At 38.3% G+C, this 21,206-nt stretch overlaps 1 protein-coding gene, 2 long non-coding RNA genes and 2 pseudogenes across 6 annotated transcripts in view; 1 reads left to right on the top strand and 4 right to left on the bottom strand.

Annotated features, from left to right (window-relative positions):
* Positions 1-21,206, bottom strand: part of LOC114267863 (callose synthase 3-like) — a 125,265-nt gene that overhangs the window by 77,449 nt on the left and 26,610 nt on the right. For all 3 annotated transcript variants that reach the window (XR_014357482.1, XM_082910517.1, XM_082910518.1), the window contains exons 3-14: positions 18,873-18,997; positions 18,659-18,752; positions 18,169-18,279; positions 17,667-17,783; positions 17,426-17,518; positions 15,317-15,408; positions 14,827-14,953; positions 14,217-14,354; positions 14,020-14,096; positions 13,822-13,915; positions 6,614-6,736; positions 6,340-6,454 (exon numbers count right to left, since the gene is read on the bottom strand). Coding sequence is in view for 2 of the 3 variants with exons in the window: in XM_082910517.1 (XP_082766643.1) it covers positions 6,340-6,454; positions 6,614-6,736; positions 13,822-13,915; positions 14,020-14,096; positions 14,217-14,354; positions 14,827-14,953; positions 15,317-15,408; positions 17,426-17,518; positions 17,667-17,783; positions 18,169-18,279; positions 18,659-18,752; positions 18,873-18,997 (1,306 nt within the window). In the remaining variant the exon portion in view is untranslated. The remainder of the gene's footprint in view (positions 1-6,339; positions 6,455-6,613; positions 6,737-13,821; positions 13,916-14,019; positions 14,097-14,216; positions 14,355-14,826; positions 14,954-15,316; positions 15,409-17,425; positions 17,519-17,666; positions 17,784-18,168; positions 18,280-18,658; positions 18,753-18,872; positions 18,998-21,206) is intronic.
* On the bottom strand, positions 503-6,300 carry LOC145814309 (F-box protein At1g10780-like; annotated as a pseudogene).
* On the bottom strand, positions 10,462-10,625 carry LOC145814024 (uncharacterized). The gene is made up of 2 exons (XR_014357485.1): positions 10,559-10,625; positions 10,462-10,516 (listed from the first exon to the last, which is right to left on the bottom strand). It is a non-coding gene; the product is annotated as an uncharacterized LOC145814024 (long non-coding RNA).
* LOC145814021 (PHD finger protein ALFIN-LIKE 4 pseudogene) lies at positions 10,645-11,760 on the top strand (annotated as a pseudogene). The gene has a single exon (XR_014357483.1). The product of XR_014357483.1 is annotated as a PHD finger protein ALFIN-LIKE 4 pseudogene (transcript).
* Positions 11,892-13,788, bottom strand: LOC145814022 (uncharacterized). The gene is made up of 2 exons (XR_014357484.1): positions 13,656-13,788; positions 11,892-13,613 (listed from the first exon to the last, which is right to left on the bottom strand). It is a non-coding gene; the product is annotated as an uncharacterized LOC145814022 (long non-coding RNA).

Here is a 21,206-nt window from a genome sequence, read left to right as displayed (position 1 = left end):
AGATATCATCAAAATAAACAACTACAAATTTTCCAGTAAATGGCTTCAATACCTGATTCATAACGTGCATGAAAGTACTATGAGCATTGGAAAGTCCAAATGGCATAACCAACCACTCGTACAGGCCATCCTTGGTTTTGAATGTTGTCTTCCATTCATCTCCCGACCAAATTCGAATTTGGTGATACCTACTTCGTAAGTCAATCTTTGAGAACCACTTTGAACTTTCAAGTATATCAAGCATATCATCCAAACATGGAATAGGAAATTTGTATTTGATGGTGATTTTGTTGATAACTCGCCTGTCAACACACATACGCCAACTTCCAACTTCCTTTGGTGTTAAAAGAGCTGGAATGGCACATGGACTCAAACTTTCACAAATATGCCCCTTTTGCAGCAACTCTTCAACTTTCTCCCTCAAAATCTCGTTCTCCTTTGGATTCATCCTGTAGTGCGGTAAGTTTGGCAAACTAGCTCCCAGCACAAAATCAATGTGATGCTAGATATCCCTTATTGGTGGTAGCTCATTGGATAGTTCATCAGCAGCAATCTCTTTAAATTCCTCAAGCAATGGTTGTTTCTTCTCTGGAATCGGTACCACTGCTTTCTTCTTTCCCTCCTTCACTAGATCTTTGACAACCATCACATAAATCTCTTCTAAAGCTTTAAAATCTATCACAAACTCAGCCTCTGAACTATCTATGGTGAGAAAAGACTACCCCTTTACTTTAGGTGGTTTGGACACTATTGTTGTGGTGAATGAGCCATAGCAATCTTATGAGTCCCCTACATAAACAAATAGGTATTGTCCCAACCCTTAAATCTAACATCCACATCAAATTGCCAAAGTCTACCCAAAAGTATATGGGTAGCATCCATATCAATGACATCACAAACATCATTATAATGCTTGCCAATGGAAATTAGAACTCAATAAATTTCAGTTACCTTTGCTGTCGGGCCTTTCTTGATCCAACCAATGTTGTAAGGATTGGGATGTGGCTCAGTCTATAGTTTCAAGTGCTCCACCAATCTCTTTGGAACAAAGTTCTCACAGCTTTCACTATCAACGATCAAATCACATGCTTTCTAGTTGACTGAACAACATGATCGAAAAATATTACAGCGCTAATTAAAATCCTCAGTCTTTGGTGTGAACAAAACTCGTTGGACCACACAGTTGACTCGTTCTCCATCATCTATGGCAAGCTCAGCCCGTCATACGGATCATGATCATCATCATCTACGCCCTCATCAACTCCAAAGTCATCATCTTCTTCCACTAGGTTGATTGGCCTTCGCTCTGGACAAACATTGGAACATTGGCTAGGCTTACCACACCTCTAGCACTTGTCCTTTGTTGGCCTAGCATAAGGGTTGGGATTTTTAGGAGCTTCTTTAGCCATTGAACTTGTCGCCTGGTTGTTGCCTCTGCCATTAGCACCCATGGGTTGGTTTGTAGCAGTCAACGCTTGGACCCACTTTCCCCTTTCAAGGGTAGGAAAAGAAGAATCCATAGTAGTCTATCGATACCCCAAATATGTTGGCTTGCGCTCCAACAACTCAGCTTTGAGAACCATGTTGTGTGCTTCCTCTACAGTCCACAAAATTGCCAAACCAATCTTCTCTTGAATGGTTTGCTTCAACCTATTGAGTCTGGCTACTCATCTTTTCGTCTCATTTAGGTTGTTGCATTTGAAAGTCGAGAAAACTACACAGTGTAGCCAAACACATATTTGGACCCCTGTGAGCAATTTTAATAAAGCTGGAACAAGTATTGCTCTTAGTTTGGTGGTAGAAATCTGTCCATGAGAAGCTAATTCATCCGCTGCCAAGTCTGAATTGGGTCCTTTCCTTGTCGTTGTCTAGTTCTTTATAATTGGTCCCACCAAACTGTAGCGCCTCCCTTCAATTTGGATGCAACTAATTTCACCATCTTTCATTCTGAAACCTCCATCATCTCAAAGAACCGCTCAGCTTGAGAGATCCAATCCAAGAAATCTTCAATATGTAGATTTCCACTGAATTAGGGAATATCAATATTCAACCAGTAGTCATAGATCCACTGCTGCTATCTCCATGGTTGACGACCTCCGTACTCCTCAACCTCTGGCTTGGACCCTTCATTGTCTGATTGGACGTCTCAAGTTGTTTTGGACAAAATGGCCTCGGGCAATTCCTCTGGCGCCAACTCTGTCCCGGTTAATTGGTTGGCCTTGGGCAACTCCCTCAACATGTGCCCGATCAACTACTGGTGGTCTGTTGTTGGCGTTAAGAGTCAACCCAACAATCATGTCACGAATCCTGTCCAACTGCCATTGTTGGCTCTCAAATGCTTCTCACAAAGCACCGATCCCATGATCACCATTAGTAGGTTTGTGTGTACATCTCTGTCTTATGCCATTAAGCTAGACAAATCCTTGCTCTAATACCACTTGACACAGCGGAATACGCTCGAAACTAGATATCGTTCTAGTAGACGAAAGCTCTTGAATCCACAAGGAAAATAGAGTAACTTGAAAATTATATTAATAGATAATGCCTTTGCCCTTAGGCTTACATGACTATTTATACTAGATAAAGTTTGGAAACCAAGCATACTTGGAGGCCAAGGAAAATATAAAATAATAAAATTATATAATAGTAGTCTTGGTCACCAAGATTACTTGGAGACCAAGCATTACAAGAAAGTAACTAATTAGGATAATCCTTGGTCACCAAGGAAATTATATTCTTTAATAAATATTCTTGGTAGCCAAGTAAAAATTTGTAAAATTTAATGTATAAAGAGAAATAGAGAGAGAATAAATTGTATGTATTATTGATTGATGAATTGATATTGATTGATATATGTTGATGTGTTACAAGATTGATTAATTACAATTCCTATACAATCTATATATAGAAGAAAATGTGGTAGTAGGTGTAGTGGAGGTGATAGTGGGTTAGGTGAAGTGGAGTGTGTGGTGAAGTGGAGGTAGGTGAAGTGGAGTGTGTAGTGGAGTAGGTGAAGGTAAAGATGGGAAATTCTAACAGCCCCCCGCAAACTCAAGGAGGAGAGAAACTAACCAACTTGAGTTTGGAGAGAGTAACAAAACAAGAAAATACATAAAAATAAAAAAGGATAGGAGACACTGTATGGTCGTGTCAGACCGTTGGTGAAGACACTGTATGGGGTGTCATAACGTTGTAGAGGACACTGTATGGTGGTGTCAGACCGATGTAGAAGATAGTTTATGGGGTCATGTCGGACCGTTGTAGAAGACAGTTTATGGGGTCATGTCGGACCGTTTGTAGAAGACAGTTTATGGGGTCATGTCGGACCGTTGTAGAAGACAGTTTATGGGGTCATGTCGGACCGTTGTAGAAGACAATGTTGTGACAGTTTACGGAGTCTTGTTGGACCCTTGTAGAAACTAACCGGAATCAATGTCGGGACAGTTTACAGAGTCTTGTCGGACCCTTGTAGAAACTAACTGGAATCTATGTCGGGACAGTTTACAGAGTCTTGTCGGACCCATAAAGGAGCTAACCGGAATCAATGTCGGGACAGTTTACAGAGTCTTGTCGGACCCATAAAGGAGCTAACCGGAATCAATGTCGGGACAGTTTACAGAGTCTTGTCGGACCCTTAAAAAGCGCACCCTCAAAAGGTGTGCCCAATTTTTCAAAAAGGCGTGCCATCAAAAGGCGTGCCCAATCCATAAAAAGGTGTGCCGGACATGATGATGGCGAGGCACGTGAGCGCCTTGGCTGGCGCGCCCGTTTGTCGTCTGGCGTCAAGTGGCGCGCGATATGCGTGGCTGCCTCGGCTATTTAACCAAGACGGAGGCTGAGGCTGAGGCTGAGGCAAAAAACCTGTGAAATCCTCTGAAAAACTCTTCGTTGTGCTGAGAGAGAGAGTCTGGAACACTCTGTTGCGAGAGATATTCTGTAACACTCTGTTGCCCAGAAAATGGCCTCGTCTTCCCGGAGTCTGCTCACCCTCTTTCCCGACCTCAACGAGTCAACAAGAGAGAGAACTGGTGCGGTGGCACTGGATAGTAAAAGAAGTTTGGTGGTGTAAAATAGATGAAAAGAATATATATATATATATATAATATAATGAGAGGGGGAGAGAGGTCCAGCTTGTCTGTGTGTGTCTTCAAATTCTTACCATACTTGACCAATGATTCGAGAGTGCTCATTTTCTGTTCTGCATTTAAAGGTGATCTCACTGTGACCACTGCCTCCTCAAGGCAGGGAATCACAAATCTCGAATCCACCTTTTTCAAGCTGTTTTTCTGACAAAGAGCAGCAAACATGGCACCATGCATATCGAATTTTCGCAGCTTGGGATGGCTGTTAAAGAATTCGACAAAATCAATCTCCGGAAAGGGCAAGAGGGCTTCAAAATCCCCCGTGAACTCCACCTTCATATAGAGATGCTTCACTTTATTTGCCAATTGAAGCATTTTGCTTATTGCATCCCAACACCACTGCACCCCTCTAATGGACAAGAACTCAAGACCCACAAGTTTTCCAAAATCCACCATGTAAACTCTCCCGGAATTATTGGCAATGGAAAGATTTCTTAAGCATTGGGTCTCTCGAACCCTAATCCAACTACAACCTTGCACCTCGAGCAATTCAAGCTTTGGAGAAACAATGGAAAGTGAGCAGTTACCCAAGCCATAAAAAATCAAGTCTGCATTGCTCTAGCTGGGGCAGCTCAATTGAAACAGATCTCAACCCCTCACACGCAAGCAGAGATAGATGCGTCAGATTTGGGCATGCCTGAAGTGCATCGGACAATGCGGGGTCCTCCAATCTTGCACCAACAACTTGCTGCAGCAGAGTTTGATGGCTATTGTGAAGGTGAGCTAATAAAGGTAACACTTTCTGGTAACCAGCAGCCTGTGCGCACTGAGATAACTGAGGCTGCAATGGAGTTGGGAGCTGAAAAAACTTTCCCTTTTGGTCACTGAAGCATACAAGGATGCGCACCAGAAGAGTGTTGAAGCCATGAAAGAAAGGATGAGTAATCTTGCCCAGAGCCTGGGAATGCCACAGGGACTTGGTGAGGGATTGAAGTGACGCTGACCCATTAACGGAGTCAGGGTATGTGTAGAGAATTTTAGCGGACTAGGTTGAGGTCCGGCGGGCGGCTAAGGCGAGGTTGCCACCCGCCGGTGAAGCGAAAAATACTAAGTGCTTAACCTTGCTCTGATACCATGTAAAATTTAATGTATAAAGAGAAATAGAGAGAGAATAAATTGTATGTATTATTGATTGATGAATTGATATTGATTGATATATGTTGATGTGTTACAAGATTGATTAATTACAATTCCTATACAATCTATATATAGAAGAAAATGTGGTAGTAGGTGTAGTGGAGGTGATAGTGGGTTAGGTGAAGTGGAGTGTGTGGTGAAGTGGAGGTAGGTGAAGTGGAGTGTGTAGTGGAGTAGGTGAAGGTAAAGATGGGAAATTCTAACAAAATTGTCCAAAATTATCATTTCCCCCTTAGTCAATAATTTGATTTCCTTGACTTGTGTTTGTCTAATTGCCTCAAGAAATCCGCAGCCACTTGTTCTACATCATAAACTATGTCTTCATTAGAAGTTGTACGATACTACTACGCAGTAAGGGGCACATATGGGATTTTTCTTTTTTCATCCCCCAAATATGGATATAATTTTGGAAGGTGGACCCATCTAGGGTCTAATGGTCTAGTTGTTTCTCTCCATGCTTGTACCAATACACATAACAAATATTGGTCACTCCATGAATATACCTTACATTAACTCCATATGTGACCAATTCAAAGTATCTTGATAATGTTACTAATTGTCCTAAAAGTTTAAGCTAGCAAGAAATGGGCCCAACTTTGTATATGAAGCTATCTAACACCCTTCCTCAAATATAATCTCGTCTTCCATGTGGAGATGCAAAGAGACATTCATAAAGAGAATCAGAATGCAAATGGGAAATAAATGCAAACATAGAGACTTGAACCCAAGACCTCCCCCAACCTAATCTCTAATTCCATGTTAGACCACCAATTGTCCCAAAAGCTTAAGTTATTAGGAAATGCGCCCAACAATGTATATCAAGCTATCCAACATATATACCCAATATTACATGTGATGTGACTATAAGCCTAGTGAATCCCGTTGAAACATACTTTGTAATTGCAAATACAGTGGAGACTACATCACTCTTCAAGCATACAATTTGGAAAATATAAAATGCATGGCTGTAAGAATGGTAACAAATTATTCCAAGAGCTTGTAAAATCAGATTTACATACATCTCATGACGAGGCAGTCAAATGAAAATATTACAACCTACCTTGCCCAAGCTTTAGTATTGCAGCGGTGATAAACACACTCAGTACTTTGAAAACATCAGAACTGAATATTGATCTTGGTTTCCCCGTATCATTCCAAGCAACAATTATCATAGCCTTAATACAAATCAATTACAACAATATGTCAAATCAAAAGCATATGTATATATTCATACATAGAGACCCTATTGTAAGAGGGAGCTTTGTACACTGCGTATGACATTCAAATATATATGCATAGATATGGACAAGGATAAATATTGAAGAAACAATTACCTGCAAGCACAATATAAAAAAACTCCACATTCTATCAAAGCTTCTAAACATATGCCAATATGATCGTATCTCCACAAAATTGACTTTCCCTATCCACTGATCTCTACCAGCTGGCTTGTTATCCTGAATTTGACAATAATCCCACATTCATTAGAGTTTCGTCAGACAATCCCTTCAAGGTGAACTTAACTTCAGAAATCTACAAGTGACATGAAGAATAGTTTTTTTTTTTTTTTTTTTTGAATTAGTCAAGGCTATAGAAAAAATAACAGAAGAAAGATGAAACTCAGTAAGATTGCAACTCCAAGAATGCACAAAGAAACAACTTTAGCCTATAGGTGATAATTTTATCACAAATTTTTATTTTTATTTTTAATAAGAGATCTGTGGTCACAAATATATTTGATTTACTTACAGTCAGTGTGATTGCCGAAATAGAAAGATACTAGCAATATTTAAAACTGAACATGAACAGAAGTTAGACCATTCCTTAGATCCCTACTAGCATGCATGAGCTGTCATTATGAAGTCTCTCACCAATAAAACAAATTACCAATAGAGTTATTTAGTAGTCATAAAAAAATATAGCAAAATGCATGAGAGGCAACACCAAATAAATTCAATGCTTCTCTTAGGAAAACAAACACCAAGCACAATAACACACAAGAAATTCGAATTATTAGAGAATATCACCTTACCCTCATCTATCCTCATCTGTTAACCCATACATTTGACCCCCTTAAATATAAAAATCATCACCTTCACCCTCCCATACATTTGACCCCCTTAAATATAAAAATCATCACCTTCACCCTTTCAGAAGATGGGGTATTTGGGTCAAAACATACAAGGTCATAGATGAGTGTGGTACAATGATATTCACCAATAGTTGACGGGTTTTGATGTAATTAAGCCCATTGTTTTGAAAACCGGACGGCCCACTGTTTTGAAAACTGGACGGTTAGACCGGCTGACCAGTCTAGGTTTTGGTCCGGATACAACCTCAAACCCGTTCTAGTTTTTTTGAACGAAAACCCATTCTACCCTCGTTTCACTGAACCAGTAAATCCTGTGGTTGAACGGGTCAACTGGAAGAACTGGCACTGGTTGGAGCAAACTGGCCGGGCTTGACATGCATGGTTAGGCTTTGAAAAATGTAGTTCACAAGGATTGAACTCAGTACCTCAAGCATGAGACTATTATTGTTTACCAGCAAGCAATACTCCTTATTGATAAATTAGTAGTTATATTTTATTTATTGTATTCTAATCATTTTCTCTCATATACTAATATAATTAACATTTTTATTTAAACATATATAATTCGTAAACATATTTACATAAATATATAATGTATATTTAAAACCTATTTTTTATTTAAGTATAATTTTTAATACATTTATTACTCAATTATGACATCATGATTCGATCTAGTTTGACCCAATCGTTGAATTGGTGACCCATCCATCCAACTCCTTTTTCGATTCGTTCACAGATCTGGTTTTTAAAACCTTGATTAAGCCTATAATACTTCTCTGGCAATATAACTTTTCCCAATCCATAAGAAAAATAAACCATCCTGCCTTTCATCAGGTAGCGATGCCGGTTTCGATCTTTCTTTCATGATTTGCCACTTCGACTGGGCCGGTTAGAGGTCGAGCTGCCCGGTCAGCTCGCGGGGGTCCAAGGGGCAACGCCCCTTGGTGGGTCCTAGGGCAGCGCCCTGGCGGGGTTGAGGGGCAGCGCCCCCAAAACAAAAAATGCAAAATGCATTCGAAATTGCTTGTCCGCTCGAGCGGCCGTTTATGCACTCAAGCGGAGAATGTTTGGTTTCAGAAGTTTGACCTGTCTGCAAAAGTATTGGGTTAGTGTATTTGATGCTCGAGCGGGGCATTCCACACTCGAGCGGACCATGTTATATCAGTTCATGAATCTGATATTTCATATCACTTTTTTCAGTATCCTCTCTCACTAAAACTCTCCAGAATTCCAGATCGGGAGCTTCTCTCTCTAGAAGTCATCTTCTCTCTTTGATTTCTCCAAATCCATTGGGATTTAGACCTAAGTTCTTCACCAAAGTTGGTTATCATCTCGAGGGCTTCGTTGTGTGCGGTGAAGATCGAGTTTTGACACAGTTGATTTTGGGAGTTTCATCTCATTTCTTCTTCATAACTTGAGGTAGGGATTTTCTTAGAGTTATATATATGTTTTTGCAAGATCTAGACGATTTTCGAAATCATCATTTGATTAGCTTTGAGAAATTGATTGTTGATTTCAAGAAGATGAGTGATTTTGAAAGAGGGTTTAATTTTTTTTTCCTTTTAAAATAGAAATTGAAGATTTTGAACCATATTGATTGAAGAAAGATGATTTTGGAGATATTATTCTAAATATCTTGGAGATGAATGATTTTGGTGAGAAAACCTAGAAATTTGGTCTTTTCTTTAAAAGATGTTGAAAATCCTTAAAAGATATTGTCATATTTATTTTGTGTACTAAAATAAATAGATGTTTTGAAAATTGTTTATTTATATATAAATGAGGAATTTTGTGAAAAAAATGAGAAATGTTGTTTATTTTAGAAATTGTTGTCAAAATGTTGATTTAGTCTTGAATTGACTAAATTGTTGAGATTGCTCGAAATGTGGGAATTACATTATTCTCTTGAATGAATTGGATATTAAAGTATATATATATTCATCTTGTGGAATTGTGTCAAAAAAAGGATTGAGAATTTTGATCACAATGGTATATTGTGTGGAACAATTGAATATGGAAGTAATGTTGCATTGCATTATTAAGCATACATTGGCATTTCAATTCATTGGACTACGTTAAGTTTTGGAAATTTGCATTGAGAAAAGAATGTTGGGAAATGGGTTTTCATGAAATGGTTTTGGGGTAAATACAGTGATAAGTCTTGATAGGTGGTGTAGATGAAATGGTTTAAGTTGGCCTGAGTGTCCTTGGTGAAAGACCAGAAAGTCGCGCGGATAGGTGTCGAGCCTTCCGGTTAATACCGGTAAAAATGACAATTGGTAGTACTCGTATAGTCTACTTGCAGACATCGACCTAGGGATTACCAGAGTTGTATTTACCGCCCCCCTTTAATTAAATTGATAAATTTTGAACAGTTAAAGTTGCATAACATCATTGAGCATGATGGTTTTCAAAAGATGAAGATGTGTTTTATTTTCAAAAAGGCATGGCATGACATGTGCATTCATTTCTTGAGACTTGCATCAAATGTATATACTTTGTTAAGGATTTCCTACTGAGCTTTATGCTCACCCTATCGGATTTTTGTGCAGGAAAAGACATGGTGAATCTGCCAAATTGAGAGCGTGGAAATGTATGTGTTGAGAGCACTAAAATTCTCATTCGTTGTGATCATATTTGTAAGCCAAGGGCTATGTACGTGTGGGTTTGAATAACCATTTTGTGTACCGGGCTTAAGCCTTGGAAGATTGTAAACCCTTGGGGGTGCTTATTTGGTTATTTACTTCTTGTTGAATCAACGTAATATCGCATGAGGAACTATTATTATTATGTAATCCAAGTATGAGAAGTTATATTTGGTTTTCTTTTAAGAGAGCCATGATTGTTGCATTGTCATTTGGGCTAGAAATTTGGGGCGTTACACGTCTTTTTGTCAACAACAATGAATCAAGCATAGATAACTACCGCACATAACATAATATGGGAAGGCAGATAGTGCACAAGATGCAATCAATTTCAATCTTGCCAAGAAAATAGAACTATGCTTCTTTAAGTGAATGATGCATTGGTGTAAAAGAAATATGCAACTCAATGGCTAATATCCAAACAAGGGAAAGAAAGAACAAAGTAATTGTTAGAATTTACCATTCACACTCACCTACTACACTCCACTACTCACACTCACCTACTACACACTCACCTACTACACTCCACTACTCACACTCACCTACTACACTCCACTACTCCTCACCTACTACCCAAACCCTCTCCTATATAATGCCACTCTGATTTGTAATACAAAACAATAATCTTGTAATCTATCAATCAAATATCAATCAATAATACATCATTATTTTACATGGTATCAGAGCGATAAGATTTAGGCATATACTCCTTTCTTTCCGGCGGGCAGCCGGCCGGCAACCTTGCCTTCGCTGCCCGCGGGAGTTTTTCAACAACATCACCAAACCAAACACCAGAAACCCTATTCTTTATCACTTTCTCTCTGCTTCTAATGGACGGAGGAGCTCAGTACAATCCTCGCACTGTCGAAGAGGTTTTTAGGGATTTCAAAGGTCGACGAGCCGGCATGATCAAAGCTCTCACCACAGATGTTGAAGAGTTTTATCAGCAGTGTGATCCTGAGAAGGAAAACCTGTGCTTGTATGGATTTCCAAGTGAGCAATGGGAGGTCAATTTACCTGCTGAAGAAGTGCCTCCAGAACTCCCAGAGCCTGCATTGGGTATTAACTTTGCCCGAGATGGGATGCAGGAAAAGGATTGGTTATCCCTTGTTGCTGTCCACAGTGATGCATGGTTACTTTCTGTCGCCTTCTATTTTGGTGCTAGATTCGGATTTGATAAAGCTGACAGGAAGCGACTTTTCAATATGATAAATGATCTTCCTACAATATTTGAAGTTGTTACTGGTGCTGCAAAGAAACAACAGAAGGAGAAATCTTCAGTCTCAAATCATAGTAGCAACAAATCCAAGTCAAACTCTAAAGTGCGGGGATCCGAATCTCAAACAAAGTTTTCAAAGCCACAGACGAAAGATGAAGAGGAGGGTTTGGATGAGGAAGATGAAGATGAGCATGGAGAGACCTTGTGTGGGGCGTGTGGGGAGAACTATGCATCGGATGAATTCTCTCTCTCTCACAGTATCACTCTCTTTCCTTTCTTTTTATTTTAATCTTCCCATTCCCTTTTCTCCTTATTATTCTATCCTCTTTTCCATTCTCCATCCAAAACCATTATCACACATCCACCGCCCATATCCCCCACTTTCTTTATACCCATCTTTTCTTTTATTTTATTATATATATATATATATATTAAAATAATCACTCATAACATCAAACCCCTCTGCTGGTTCCACCCATGTGAGCTTGTCCTCTCTTATTATTATTATTATTATTATTATTATTATTATTATTATTATTATTAAACAAAAAAAAAAAAAAAAAAAAACAAACAGGCAGACGACGACCTTGCACAATAGACTCATTTTATTCATATCAGGATCAACTCCGATCACCATTTTACATAACCAAAAAAAAAAAAAAAAAAAAAAAAAAAAAAAAAAAAAAAACAACAACAACAACAACAACAACCTCATCCACAGGCGGAATTTTTTCTCCTCTACTCTACTGCAGGTCTCTTCTTTTTGCCTCCGTCCTGGGCAGCCCTTGCCGGTGTTGTCTCCATATTTCCCACGCCACCGAGCACATTTACTCCCTGCTCCTCCACTGCCGCATATGGCGGCCCTCCAAATCGGAACATCACGGTGGCCTTCCGCTTCAGGTCCTTGTTTTCTGCCCTTAGCACGCTTATCTCTGCTCGCGCATCCTTATACATGCGTTGGAGCAGAGCCAGTTGGGCGTTTAAATGCTGCACCTCATTTGTCCTACTCTGCAGCCGGTTCGACAAATTTGTGACCGCCGTCATGCTTTCCACACATGCCTTCAAAGTATACTGATTGGCCTCCACATCCGACAGCACTGCCATTCTTTGCTCCACAGACCGCATCGGAAAGTTCAACGGAGTATACTCCGGGGCGCTTGGTTGAGTTTCCAGTGCCACCGCACCAGTTCTCTCTCTTGTTGACTCATTGAGGTCGGGAAAGAGAGTGAGTAGACCTCGGGATGAGGATGCCGTATTCTGGGTAGCTGAACGGGAAGAAGAGGCCATTGTTCAGATGTTTCAGAGAAGGTTTGGATACAACGTCTTTACAGAGTGTTATACAGAATCTCTCTCAGAAATCTCTCTCAGCACAAGGAACTCTCTTTCTCAGCAACACGAAGGATTTTTCAGAGGTTTCTCTCAGTTTTTCTCTGCCTCAGCCTCTGCCTTCGTCTTGGTTATATAGCCAAGGCAGCCATGCGCATCGCGCGCCTCTTGACGCCCGACAAACTGGCACGCCTTTTCATGGCACATCTTTTGATAAAGTGGGCACGCCTTTTGATGGCACGCCTTTTGATAAAGTGGGCACGCCTTTTGATGGCACGCCTTTTGATGAATTGGGCACGCCTTTTGATGGCACGCCTTTTGACAAAATTGGGCACATCTTTTGAGGGTGCGACTCTTCAAGGGTCCGACAAGACTCTGTAAACTGTCCCGACATTGATTCCGGTTAGTTTCTATAAGGGTCCGACAAGACTTTGTAAACTGTCCCGACATTGATTCCGGTTAGTTTCTATAAGGGTCCGACAAGACTCTGTAAACTGTCCCGACATTGATTCCGGTTAGCTCCTTTATGGGTCCGACAAGACTCTGTAAACTGTCCCGACATTAATTCCGGTTAGCTCCTTTATGGGTCCGACAAGACTCTGTAAACTGTCCCGACATAGATTCCGGTTAGTTTCTACAAGGGTCCGACAAGACTCCGTCAACTGTCTTCTACAACGGTCCGACATGACCCCATAAACTGTCTTCTACAACGGTCCGACATGACCCCATAAACTGTCTTCTACAACGGTCCGACATGACCCCATAAACTGTCTTCTACATCGGTTTGACACCCCCATACAGTGTCCTCTACAACGTTATGACACCACCATACAGTGTCCTCTACAACGTTATGACACCACCATCCAGTGTCTTCACCAACGGTCTGACACGACCATACAGTGTCTCCTATCCTTTTTTATTTTTATGTATTTTATTATTTTGTTCCTCTCTTCAAACTCAAGTTGGTTAGTTTCTATCCTCCTTGAGTTTGCGGGGGGCTGTTAGAATTTACCATTCACACTCACCTACTACACTCCACTACTCACACTCACCTACTACACACTCACCTACTACACTCCACTACTCACACTCACCTACTACACTCCACTACTCCTCACCTACTACCCAAACCCTCTCCTATATAATGCCACTCTGATTTGTAATACAAAACAATAATCTTGTAATCTATCAATCAAATATCAATCAATAATACATCATTATTTTACAGTAATAATTAGAAGTTTTAAAATTAAAGCTTACCCCATTTTTTTCAACACGAAGCTTTTCAATGGGCAGACAAAAAAAGTCTGCATCAACTCTCATTGGCCAGCCTAAGTGGAAACAGTCAACTGACCTAAAAATTTAGTAAGTACAGAGTTATAACTTAAAGGTATATAAAATTAAGGACAAAATGACACCCACCCACCCACCCTCACACCAAAAAAAAAGGCGTAATACCAAAAGTATTCATTTAAATCATCATAGTTCCTCCACTGGGAATGCTTTGATATCCCTTTTCTGCTCCTTGCAGCTTCCTTTAAAATAAATAAATAAATAATAATAATAATAAAAGGAGTTGAAAATGATGTTACAGAAGTTGAAAAGAATATACAACCCAACCTTGTAAGAAATTCAAAAACTAATGCATGGAGTACCTTTGCAATCACTTCGTAAATAGGAGTAACAACTTTCCTCAAGAAAGCCTCTTCCTCACCTCCATAGGCTGGCTTCACATTCTCTCCTGTCACAGGACTGACATTCCCAGCTAGCATACCATACAATTCAAACGCCATCTACAGTAAGTAACAACACATGAGAACCAAAAACATCATCAAAATCATTATGGGTATTATTCAATTAGAGATGAAATTGTCTCGCTAAATCACACACAATATGTTTGATCAAAAGAGATTTTGTGGAAATTTATGATGTTCGACTAGAAGCAAGAGGGCCCAAAAAAGTAGAATAAACATTTCATATAGGTCCATGATATTTTTAAGAGCAAGGTTAAATAATCACCTAGTGATGGCAAGACACAATTGTCAAATAGAACTTAAAAAACACAAAATGACAATTTGTATCAGCTTTCAAATACACTTACATCAAAAGCTGACTTAGATGATATCAATCATAAGTTGACAAAGGGAAATGAAACAAATTTATATATTGAAATGTGTTCCATATGTGGAAACTACGTATCACAATCAAGCTATTCATATCTAACCATATGCCATTATATGAAGAAAGAAACGTTTCAAAGCATACATGATGATAAATATAGCAAAGGCATTCTGGCATGAATCTTAGGTTTGCAGCTTCACCCCATATAAGAAGATATAGGCTCATGTATAATAATTTACGCTGTTGCTCTTCCTGCTTTATGGTGGGTAACCTGCAATTTGACAACACAAGAATTTAATGATACAATTTACATAAAAGATACTATGCTTGAAACCTATTTTTTAAACACTCCCAGACATGTGACTATTATATAAAGTCACTTAACTAGATTGATGCTAGTCATATCCTTTTTAGCATGTTAGACACATCCATGTGAGATGCCAAAGAAACTTTTTATGTAAAATATGGTAACTTTTCCTGACTTTGTAGGCTTTACATATAGAACATCTCACTTCTATATTACACACCAAAACTAACTATAACTCAAGAATGTGTTTGACACCCAATTTTGACTTTTCTGATAGCAATACTGAAATTATTGATTGAACAAGACTCTTATCATGAGAAGCCTCACCAAAGACTACTTTTGCGATCTAAGTACTTGCACCATTTTTTGTAGTTCTTGAATAGTTTCTTCATCACTTCATCCAATGCACGTTCATCCAACTAAGCAACCAAAGAGAGAGAAAACTTGTATTAAGCATACTGACTAAATAAAATAAAGGCATCATCTAACATACTTCAGCTATTAAAATTTTAATAATCGATTAAATTTTAACCATTTCTGATATAGAACTTCATTAATTAACAATCAAACTGTTTCAGATGGAGAAAAGGAAAAAAAGCCCTTAGCCAGATCTGGTGCTTAAAACAAGGCAAGACTGCAATGGAGGGAAGCAAAAAAGGATGAAGAGAAGAATACTCATCAGAAATGTAAAGGAATTATAGCAGCAAAATGGACAACAGACCATAGTTAATAAAGCTTATTTTCTATAAATATGAAGTTTCTTAACAAAATTGTAGGTTCCTAAGAGGTCCATCAGGCTCCCAAAAGATCCATAATCAGGAAATTAGAATTAGACTATAGCGGGCTATTTAAGAGTTCTTAAAATTGTTAATGATCTTGGCATACTATTACAGGTTCACAATGTAATGTTTGTGCATTTCAAACTGGTCTTCTCTAAAATGATCCCCACTCCTAAGCCTAATTGTTGCTTCCTAAAATCTATAATTTCTATTATCGGGTTTCTCTGTACATTCTGCTTCCATTAATAAGGTGCAATTTGCATGCTCTATACATGTATGCAAACAAACATGCATACAAATACATATGCATGATATGTCGATGATTATGTAAGGCTTCTATTTCATTAATATTTCTTGAATGCTCACCATGGTACAATTCAAAGCTAAACAGTAAGAAACCTTCTTATCATTTTGAAATTTTTTGAGCCAAAAAATTAACCAAATGGAATGGGAGGAAAACAAGTTTTTTGCATTTGTAAAAGTAGTAATCCCCAAGAAGTGTAATAGGACATCACAAAAGTGTACGGAAAAAACTTTTCAAAACCAGATGTTGCCAAAAGTCTTCCATTCAGGCAATAAAGAAGATCAGACAACCAAAATGTTAAGTTAGATGAAGGGTAATTTTGTACTTATTCACTCATTTGATTAGTATAAATACGTATGATTATAGAGGAAAAACCTAATATTGGGTTTGATGCCTCTTTCCTAAAAATCATTCTCTCTCTCTTGTTTTCTCCTCTCTTTTCACTCTCAAACTTGTTCATATAATATTAACTCAAAATGACAACAATTATTATCTCATTATGAAAAACCAACTTTAATAAGTGCCACCCCAACATTTCTCCACAACATAAACATAAACCTTGCATGCTCTGAAAACTGCAAACCAACTTATTGGAGAGATGATATCAACTAATGCAGACTGTTACTTGGATCACCACTAATCCTAAAAGCTTAAGCTTTTAAGAAATGGACCCAATATTGTATATCAAGCTATCCAATACTCTCCCTCATTTGCCACCTTGTCTTGCATGTGGAGCAACTAAATGGAGCTCAAATAAACAAGCATACCAAACCGGAAATGAAGAGACTTAAACCCAAGCCCTCTAGAACCAAAGCTCTAATATCATGTTAGATCACCACCAGTACCAAAAGTTCAAGTTAGGAAATGGATCCAACATTGCATGTCAAGCTATCCAAGGAAAACAATGAGAAATATAATGTTCTGTAAAAATTACATGCAATGATTTCACTTCAAAATGAGTGATAAAAGTAGTGGTGGTACAGTTTTATGGATAAGATAATGATAACAACAACTGTAAGGTCCATGAAGATCATAATAATTTTCAATGTATGAAGCAGAGTTGACAATGTGATTGTGGCAGTGGTCCATGAAAATTGTGATCTCATTTTAACATGATCATGGCATTGGTGTCAGGAGCCTTAGCAAAAGCAATTATAGAGGTATCCATGCCATGGGTGTTTTGAAGGAATATAGATGTTGCCGCTAGATGCAGAGGAGCTGATAGTAGTGAAAGCAATTATGGGGGCATTGCATTTGTATCGCCCAAGGAAAGAATTGTTTCAGAAGACAACCTTAGGTAGTTACTCATCACCAAAAAAAGGAAAGAAAGTAAAAGAAAAGAAAGAGGACAACCTTAGGTTGTTGATCAGGTTTGAGAAATTGCCGAATGTGCACATTTGCAAGTAATAGAATGATATGCTCCCTTTGATTTGCCACATTATCCTTCTGCAAATTAATTTTTCAAAAAATCAATATTTATGGACCTGAAGAAAAATTAGACAGTTTGCTCTCCATTATATTGAAGTAGCATTTTCAATCACCAACATACAAGAAATACAAGCATAGACAAAAAAATATATATATAATATGTCACCTGAAAACCAAATACTACTTGAAGCCAGTCTAGGATATCATCATCTTTTTTCTTCTTGTAGTCCCTTGGCCATGGAAGGCCCCTGGTGTTACGAAATGCTAAAAGAGCAGCTTGAATCTGCAAATTAAAATAACAAACAGCAGTATTTTTAACCATATTTTTTTAATCGGCAAAAGTCAGTTGTTAGTAGTTAGATAGATCAACACCTATGGGAGTCAGCCTCCCCACTCTTGCAAAGCACCAAGTGCTTGCCTCTTACTTCAACTCCCCCTTAGGAAGAGTTGAACCCACGACCTTAGTGAGAATAATATTAGTATAGTATATATTATGTGAATATTATTCTCACAGACCTCGCCCTTGGGACTAAGCCCTTAGGAGAGTCATGGTGGCCAACTAAGCTAGGTCTAGTTGGTTGCAGTATTTTTAACCATAAGTAGTCAAAGCTTAAAGCAAAGGTGAGAAATTCTCCGGAGTTGAAAGCTATTGAGAGTTGGAAACAAACCTCTTGATATCTCATAATTGCCTGATTTGCACTATCGGGATCAAGAGGAAGAATATTATAAGGGAGATAGATCTCAGTCTTTTCTGCAACTTTATCATGAGCTTCCAATATCTGTGCAAGGCAAATCATTATGCTAAGTGATATGTGGGAAACACCCCATATGCAATCAATCTTCTAAGTTTGATGGTCATTTAAGCTTTGCATTTGCAAGAAACCCACAGAAGAAATAGTTCCCTCTTAAAAGAAAACTTAAGAGAATTTGACGTTCTGAGGATTAAAGAAAGGAGGAGGCTAATCAGAAAAAAGATGTTAAACAATTAAAGGTCCAACTGATCATCACATCTGTATTGTAAGTATGAAGTTACGAATTATCCAGCCAAAGTAATAGGAATTAGACCTAACACGATTCCAAATAGAAAAACTTCAATCATTTCAATTTGTTTAAAAGAAAAAAATAAAAAATACAAGACAGGATGGCATTTAGTTTCACCTCACGATCAACTTCCACAGCCTGGGTCTGATTGACAGCCTTCAGAACCTCGAAGAGAACATTAGCAGTTTGGTACGCTTTGGTAAGCTGTGCACTAATATGCAGAAAAAAAAAAAAAAAAAAAAAAATTGACAGTCAAAACAAAACACAGTACTAGAATAACAAGTGCCAAGCATGTTGCCTGAAACTCTATCATCTCTCCTAGAAAACTCACCGATCAACTTTATCAGTAGCATTATGCAAAGCTTGAATATATTTTTTGTAGTAGTGATGATAAAAAGTCTGCATCTCACGTGGATCACTTTTGTTTACTCTTCCCATCAACGTTGAATCATTCTCCTTAGGAAAATTAAAGAAAGATAAATTAACAAATAGAAAGAGAATTATTAAGAGGTAATAATAACAAATAATAGAATGGCCCTACACACCAATGAACATACAACACATCAAGAAGCACCAGATCCCAAGTAAGGTGTTAGTAAGTTGGCTGGTAACGATGCTCACATAAAACACCATAAAAAAAATAAAAAAGACAAAAGGAAAACATTTTAGAAAATAAGTTGGGTATCCAAGTGTATTATCCGAACCTAGTAACGTCCATTACTCTTTTTTGGCTTGTGAGTAACATCGATTACACACAGCGGGCCTAACATACATCGTATGTTAAGACAAACATTCAAATTTGGTATGTGCTGTTATGTCCATATAAATTTGTAAAAAATAAATCAGTGAAAATTTTACTAATATTATAAATAAAAAATATTATAACAACACTGCCAACTATATAAAGACAAGGGCAAAATTCATTTTACCCCCTCGTGGTTTGTGGCCAGAGCACTTTACCCCCTATGTTCAAATATAGCCAGAAAGCCCCTATGTAATTTTTGACCAAGGTATAACAGTTAACTATTGATGTGAAATCACTATAATACCCTCAACCCCTATGCATTTTTTTGTTATTTTCTTTCTCTCTCTTCATGCCAAAGAGTTGAACAATGTTTTTTCATGTTGTCAAAGATCTCATACACATAATTTATAATTCCTAACGTTAATTCAATTAAATGACAATTAATCATAAATCCTTAATCCTAACATCTTAATCTAATTTTAATTTAATTATATTTAGATCACAATTAATCCTAAATCCTTAATTATTTATTGTAATTCCTAATATCTTAATCTAATTTTAATATAATTATATTTTAGATCAATCCTTAATTATATATTTTATTTTATTTTAATTAACATCTTAATCTAATTTTAGGTTTGGAGAAGATGGGGGTAATTGTCTTTTTGTTGTGTCAATTTCACTTTATTTTTCAAAAAACTAAACCCACTCGGAAAAATTATGCATGTGATATACCTTCCATTAGTTTAGATGGAAAAACTAATAGTGGCATTTTAATCTAAAACCACATGGGGGCTTTCTGGATATATTTGAACCATAGGAGGGTAAAGTGTGTTAGAATAGGAATTATGTTAGAATAGGAATTAAGTTAGAATAGGAAATACGTGATTGTGTGATTGTGTTTCCTTATGTTATACTCAGTATTATCAATGTAAAAGGAAATAGAGTCTAACTCATTCCCTAACATTTTGTCTTCTCTAAACTTTCATGGTATCAGAGCTACAACCCTAGCCCATCCCTTCTTACCCCTATCGACAGTCCTGTCTTGAGTCTAGGAGACCCGACAGCCATTGTAGACCCTCAGGTAGCCACCGTCAATCCTCCGACAGCCCAAAGCACACCTCCATCAGCCTTGCCCAGGCCTATGATAGTTCAACTGGACTCCCCGATAGCCTATGAGGCTTAGTCGGCAGCTTCTCTGAGTCCCTAAGGGCCTGTCGGCAGTCCCTCTGACTGTCTAGGGGCCTGTCGGGTGGCCCTTGTCGCCACCGTCTCTGGTGTGCGTGACTCTGGTCGGCATCTCTGAGTCTCGGTTTGCCTCCTGCCTTCGTTTGCCTTCGTCTTCGTTTGTCTTGGTTGGAAAGTCCACACCCTTTACTTCTCTTATTTCTCTTTTAAAACACAACCAGAGAAAAAATAAAAAAATCTGATGATGTTAAGAAAAAAAAAAACTAGCTTCTTAAATTCTTTATGCTTTTCTAGTTCTTCTTGTCCTGGTTCCTCCACTCTCATCTTTCGGGTTTGTGATTGGCTTTGTGATTGAGGACTAGTGAGTAGAGTCTCCATGGCAAATTTGACTAGTGAGTCTACTACCTCTCAGCCATCTCAGGGCGTGAGTTCGGTTATCCCTTCTCCTATGACTGATAACCTCAACCTTGGCCTTAAAATCACCTCCTCTCTATTTAATGGTCAGAATTTCCTCACGTGGTCGCTGAGTCTAACTATTTTCTAAATAGTAGAGGGAAGATGGGATATGCGGATGGGAGGGTTCAGGCACCCAGTTTTACTGATCCTCATTATGACCAGTGAGAGATCACCAATTCTCTAATTATAGGTTGGTTGATCCATTCTATAGTTTCAAAGATTGGAGAGGGCTACTTGTCTATAGACACTACCCAGGATATTTGGGAGGCCATAACT

Source organism: Camellia sinensis, unplaced genomic scaffold, assembly GCF_055761805.1.
Source record: "Camellia sinensis isolate YWXY unplaced genomic scaffold, ASM5576180v1 Unanchor1, whole genome shotgun sequence".
NCBI classification, from domain to species: Eukaryota; Viridiplantae; Streptophyta; class Magnoliopsida; order Ericales; family Theaceae; genus Camellia; species Camellia sinensis.
This window is presented reverse-complemented; position numbering and strand designations above follow the sequence as displayed.